This window comes from Phlebotomus papatasi, chromosome 1, assembly GCF_024763615.1.
Source record: "Phlebotomus papatasi isolate M1 chromosome 1, Ppap_2.1, whole genome shotgun sequence".
Taxonomy (NCBI): Eukaryota; Metazoa; Arthropoda; class Insecta; order Diptera; family Psychodidae; genus Phlebotomus; species Phlebotomus papatasi.
This window is the reverse complement of record NC_077222.1, coordinates 62063606-62069605: the sequence shown is the minus strand read 5'-3', so window position 1 is coordinate 62069605 and position 6000 is coordinate 62063606. Positions and strand designations below refer to the sequence as shown.

The window sequence follows — 6000 nt, the reverse complement described above, 5'->3', positions numbered from 1 at the left end:
CTCGCTCTTGCCTAAGGAGTTTTTCTTAAGGTATTGGAGGGAGTCCTTTGCACGGGGATGTTGTAAGAAGGAATTGTAACTTGTATGACAAGAAAGGTTATGAAGTTTGGTGTACTCCCCACGAGGAGGTGTGAGTGAGAGGGTGCAAGTGAGATGGCATGAGTGTATGAGCTTGACAAAAGTGCGCCAACATCTCGTGAGTGTGTGCTTTGGGAATAGAGACGGGGCGAGGAAGTAAGCGCAATCCATTAAAAAAGAATGGGAGAAAAAATTGGTGGTGTGTGCGTGCGTGTTGTTGGGAATAAAAATGCGCTCCGTTTTCGGGTGAATGAAACAGATAGTTGTCTCATTTCCACTTGCGCCATGTGACCAAAAAACTGATAAGTATGATTCTTTTTCAAAAGTTTTTTTTCTTCTTTTTTTATCGAACTCGTTCCAACACATGGCCAACTTCGAGCCGTTCCAACATGGTACAAACACCAATGCAGGGGGCTACTATGTCGCGTATCCGGGGAAGTTCACTCTTGGGCTGGTGTTGAATGGGTGGTTTGGTTGGGAAAAAAAATCCGCCGAAGAGGTTATATGTATGGCTGTGTATCCGATTAATTGTGTAAAAATTTTTACGGTGTGCATGTGTTTGCCGTGAACAAGGGGGATTCTCTTGCTCGCTCACTCATTCTCTCCCCCGGAATTTTTTTCGCTTCTCACCGCATACATGTACATCAAAGCCACTCTTAAAACATACAAAACGACGCAAGATCTCGCCTAACAAACTTTGAGGACCAAAACTTTTTCTAAACCAGTCGAGTTTTTGCTTCGCAATGATCAGCACACGTTTGCAGTGCGTTTTTTACTCGCTCATACACCGCACAATTAGAGACTTGTATCTGAGCCAGTGAGATTTAGGTGTTGATTGTTATTCTTTATCAATTTTGTTTCTCTCTCTCTTTGGGGGACTACCTGTGCCTCATCCCACCTTGTGACGAGGTTTTTTTTTTTACTGGCTTTACAATTTCGTGTGAGAGAATAGATCGTTTGGGACACCCCGTGCACATTGTCCGAAAAAAAAATCTCCACACTTTGACTTCTCGTGCGAATTCGACAAGTGGATCTTGCCGCTACAGCCAGTGACTATTTGAATTTTCTGATGGCAACAGACCACGCTCCGCAAGAGAATCTCAAGATTTGCAAATAAGCGCCAAGACACTGAACAGTCGCAGTGGTGCCCAAGATTTATCCTAGTGACCGACAAATAGCGAGAATGTGTTCCGTGTGTTTGCCAACTTACCATTCTTGTTGCACGAAGACGGTGAAATAGGTTGGAGAGGAAGAGAGACTTGGATCAAGCAGTCCAATTAATTATCAGCGTGAAGATTTTACGCGTTTTTTTTTTGTCATTTCGATTTTTATTTAGTTCGCGGTAGTGAAAAGAGATTGTGCCTTTGAAGGTGGTCCTGTTGCTGATCTCACAAAGAAAAAAAAAATATCGGGACTCTATGTGCCTTTGCCTGGAACAGTTGATCGTGCCATAGATTGTAAAACGGGTAATTCGGACAAGTTTGGTGGTGTGATTTTTTTTTTGGTGTATGTGGTACCGGCCACAGTTGCAATAGCGTGATATCCTAGAGGAGACTGTGCGCGGAGATTGATCAGTCGCTGGCCGGAAGGAACACCCTGGAGGGCCGCGCGATTGAGTACCGGCCCGGCGGTGGGCTGGACTACCACAACTCACCCCTGATGGCGGAAATACCAACCGGTGACTATAGTCACATCCATCGATCAATTGATCAATTGCGTTCGATGAATGAGAGGGGAGTACTAGGACCCCTAGGTGCACTCACATCTACTGATCTACGAGCTAGTCTCGTGCACGATTACAAACCCTTCAATGTCAGTGATCTGAGAACACCGGACCGTCTTGACTACGGACCGGCTAAAGTGATAGATGGTCGTAGTGCAAGTGGACAGAATGGAGCAAGTGCTCCCAATGCCAATGCCGACGGAGGATCCAACAACAATGGCGATCCAACGGACATGAGACATCCAGGAGCTGGGGATCAGCAGGATCAGAAACCCTACAGTACTCCATCAACACCACCAACACCCTTATCCATCTCCGATGCCCAGATGCAAGAATCTAAGGTAAATTGTTCTACCCCCATACTCCCCCCCCCTACTTATCTTTACAATCCCCTACACCTCATATCGCCGAAAAAAAAACCACCGTCGCCGTCAAACTAGAGCATGTGCGGGTACAACTTCCCCCGAAATCAATAACTTCAACCCGAAAAAAAACTTCCACGATTCTCAAACATGCAAAATCGCTTCCGAAGTGAAACGAAAAAAAAATCACGCACACATTTACTTCGGGGAAAGTTGTGTTGAGGCGCAAAAATATAGAGAAAAAAAAGGAATGCTAAAAAAGAGCGCCATGGGGGAGAGAGAACCATGGACGCCACCCACTTCTGACGAATTCTCGCCGCTGCCACCTCTTGCAGGCCCGGCTCGGTGTAGGCCCCCAAACCCTCATGGTCCGCAGCAAATTCACGACTGCGTCACTCTCTAGCTCTCAGGCACAGGGAAAAAAATGTACCCACGCGTCAAGAGGGTTGTGTGAAAGCAACCCCCCCCCTCCCCACCAAAAGTTCTCCAGGAGCGAGAGAACACCGCATTTTGGGCATGTGTCTGTGAGTGGTTTTAGTCAAATGGGAGGGTGGGCCTAGCATAACCCCCTCGACGCCATGCGATTTTTTTTATTCGCTAAAAGCAAAGGGACTTTTGCATCCCATAGCTAAAAAATAAAAAATTAGTGTTCGCTTGTCGAATAAACAAAAGAGTGCGAAGGAAGAGCTCGAGGGAAATTAATTAAATCTCAAAATGAAAAGATGTTTTTGCCTTTCAATGTGCCAAGAAGTTTCACCGAACCACCAAGGGGTTGGGGTTGCCAGCGCTGAAAAAAAAAGTCCAGCGCCATCCCCAAAAACTCTCAAATGGGGGGGATGAGTATGATGGTACGATGGACCAAGATCTCAACCCCTAAGTATCCTGTGCTTTCTTCAGCATGGAATTTCATTCCAGGACTCTCAACAATGTCAGTCTATGCTCTGACCTCGTGCTGAGAATCCATTCTGGAGTATACTTTCTTATACATTTTTTTCTCGCCTTTTTTTCCTCTCCCATGAACACGAAATCATGCTGAAGAGCACAGTAATAAGAACACATACATCCAAAGCACCCCAATACATGCATCCAAGGAAGACATGAATGTAGACTTTTTTTTTGGGAGTTGTCAAAAAAAAACTTGAGAAAAAATCGTGTGTACGGAATGGATTTTATTTTTAACAATCCTCCAAATGTAACGATGTGTCTTTGCGGGAAAAATGTGTGTCGAAAATAGAAAAAGTGACTGAAGAAAAACATTTTCAGACACTTCATTTCTCGCGCCTTTGCACTGGTCTTGTCTTAAGCCATCGGGAATTAACAGGAACAATTAGAAAAGGGGAGCTACGGAGGTGTGTGGAATATTAGATTTCGGCCATTTTCCTGCCCTCAACTTTTTTTTTTAAAGTTGTAAACCAAAGAAAATGTTCTTTTTATTTTGTTCTAGCTAGATTACAATTGGAATTTTAACACCCGATCAACCCTTATTCGCAAAATCTCCTACTTTAGAATTCTCCTTGATTTTTATTTTTTTGGGGTTTATTAAAACTCATTGAATAAAATTTTGACTTTATTGAGTAGAAACCGGTTTAAGCTACCTATCCAGAGTTAGATACCGGAATTTATTAAAAAAAAACCTGGTAACCCTAATTGCCAAACTAAGTTTAAAGAGTGCAACAAGAATAGTACAAAAAATACTTCTCCTATACATTTAATTTCATGAAGTAAAATAATACTGTATCATATCGTTCATGTGGTGATAGTGTTAAAAGTGCAAAAAGTGCAAGTCTCAAGTGATTATTTCTGACTTGACAAGAAATTCCCATCGGAGATACCATCTTCGAAATGTTGTATGTGAGTCGAATGCTAAAAGTTTTCAGAAAGATCATCTACTGTGTTTTCTATTACCGTGTTAAGATCATATGCCCTGCTTCCCGCTGGGACTATGTAAACTCTTTTTAAATGGTCAGCCTACAAAAACTCTGAAAATAAAAATAAGAAGTTACAAAGCGTTTTACAAAGTGCGAGTTACAAAAGCGGTTTTCAGACTAGGTTTTTACTAAGTTTCCAAGTATCGAATTAACAATAAACAATCGTAGTGATTTTGGAAATTTATTAGATCAATTTCCATCCTAATCGCCACAAAAATCTTTCTCGCCCATTGAAAATTTCAGAGTTAAAGCCATATAGATAAGCCTTATCGCACAACTTAGCACAAAGGTAATACTGAAAGTTTAATCGCGTTTCCGGATGCCACCAATTTACAGTGAATTTTACAAGTAAAAAAAAAATACAAGCCCTGATTTAAAATTTCTAGTGATCTTTCTCCAAAAATCTATTTAGTTTTAAAATGATAGAAGATATACCCTTATAAACCCGTAAATATAATCGTAAAGGAGCCAAATCAACCCCCAAATAGGAAATAAAGTGTTATTGCAAAGGGAATATTTTAAATGAGATCGGGCATCTTTGTGTTTTACACTTTTGCTTTCCCAGTATGTCTTTGGAATCTTTGTCTTCGGTAATTTTTGTTTTTTTGGAAACTTTGTCTTTGGAAATCTTTTCTTTCATACATTTTGTACAAGTATCGGAAATTTTGTCTGTCATACAGAAAATTTCCCTTTGCCACAAAGGACGAAACTGAAAACTACCCAAAAGATAATTTCCCTTTGCCCCAACGAACTAAAAACTTCCCAAAACACAGGAAATTTCCCTTTGTCCCAAATGACGAAAGCAAAAACTTCCCAAAACACAGAAAATTTCCCTTTGCCCCAACGTAATAAAAACTTCCCAAAACTCAGAAAATTTCCCATTGCCCCAAAGGACGAAAGTAAAAACTTCCCAAAACACAGAAAATTTCCTTTTGCCCCAAAGGACGAAACTAAAAACTTCTTTAACTTTAAATCATCTAAAAAATGTTAAAAATGATCTCACGAGGTCTGATTTAGTAAATTTGTAAACTTAGCGTGTAACTCAGTATCCCACATACCCAAGAAAGACATCATTGCTGTCCTTAAGTAAAACGAAGTTCTAGAAAAAGCCAGACATTTTCGAATGAATGTAGAAAAAATGATATAAATTGAAAATGTTGTAATGCAGAATAAACAACCACTAAAGAAGGTGTGTAGAGTACCGAAAGTTCTGGGAAGAAAAGGATTCTTATTTCGGACTGAACCTTCTCCAACCCAACGACTATCGGACTGTTCCTGACCCTTTTAAATAAACTTGAGAAATATAAAAATTTTGTCTCGAAATGTAAAGAACGTAGGAGATATATTCTGTCCTGTTTACTAAGGTAGACTGGAATGGACTTAGTCAGAATAGTTAGGAAGTACATATGGCTTAGGCACATCTTTTAGATCAGGAAAATTTCATGAAGTCGAAATTCGCATTTCAAAATTTTAAAAATTCAGCCGTAAGGACCTGATTTTTAGAAACGGTTTTTGAACGGTACATTTTTTTTTTAGAAATCTTTGTTTTTTAATTGCACCGTTATAGTACGAGTTTAACTCATCAGGTAACCGCAAATATTTAGTTTTTTGACGTCAGATGAATATACTCTGAGAAATCTTGTCCACGGAACAGTACGTTTTTCCAAAAAAGGTCTCCGAAATTCCATCGCTTCTCGGCCTAACGGCTAAGATCAAAATGTGTAGGTCTCCGAAATTCCGGTCCCAACACCTGAATTTTGAAGATTTATTAAATGAAAATTTCAGAATATATAGTTTAAATTTAAATCTTGTTCTGAGCTGAAGGCTCAAGAGAAACTGGCCGTGTGATCTGTACAATTAAATAATGTGTATTATGGGGTAAACTGAGTAAAATCGCTGGATTTTTCAC

At 40.3% G+C, this 6000-nt stretch overlaps 1 protein-coding gene across 1 annotated transcript in view; it reads left to right on the top strand.

The window, feature by feature from the left end:
* The first annotated feature begins 799 nt into the window (after nucleotides 1-799).
* The window catches only part of LOC129809611 (zinc finger protein rotund-like), a 61906-nt gene continuing 56705 nt past the window's right edge, over nucleotides 800-6000 (top strand). Inside the window, exon 1 of the mRNA XM_055859570.1 lies at nucleotides 800-2142. Within this exon, the coding sequence (XP_055715545.1) occupies nucleotides 1738-2142 (405 nt within the window). The 5' untranslated portion in view covers nucleotides 800-1737. The remainder of the gene's footprint in view (nucleotides 2143-6000) is intronic.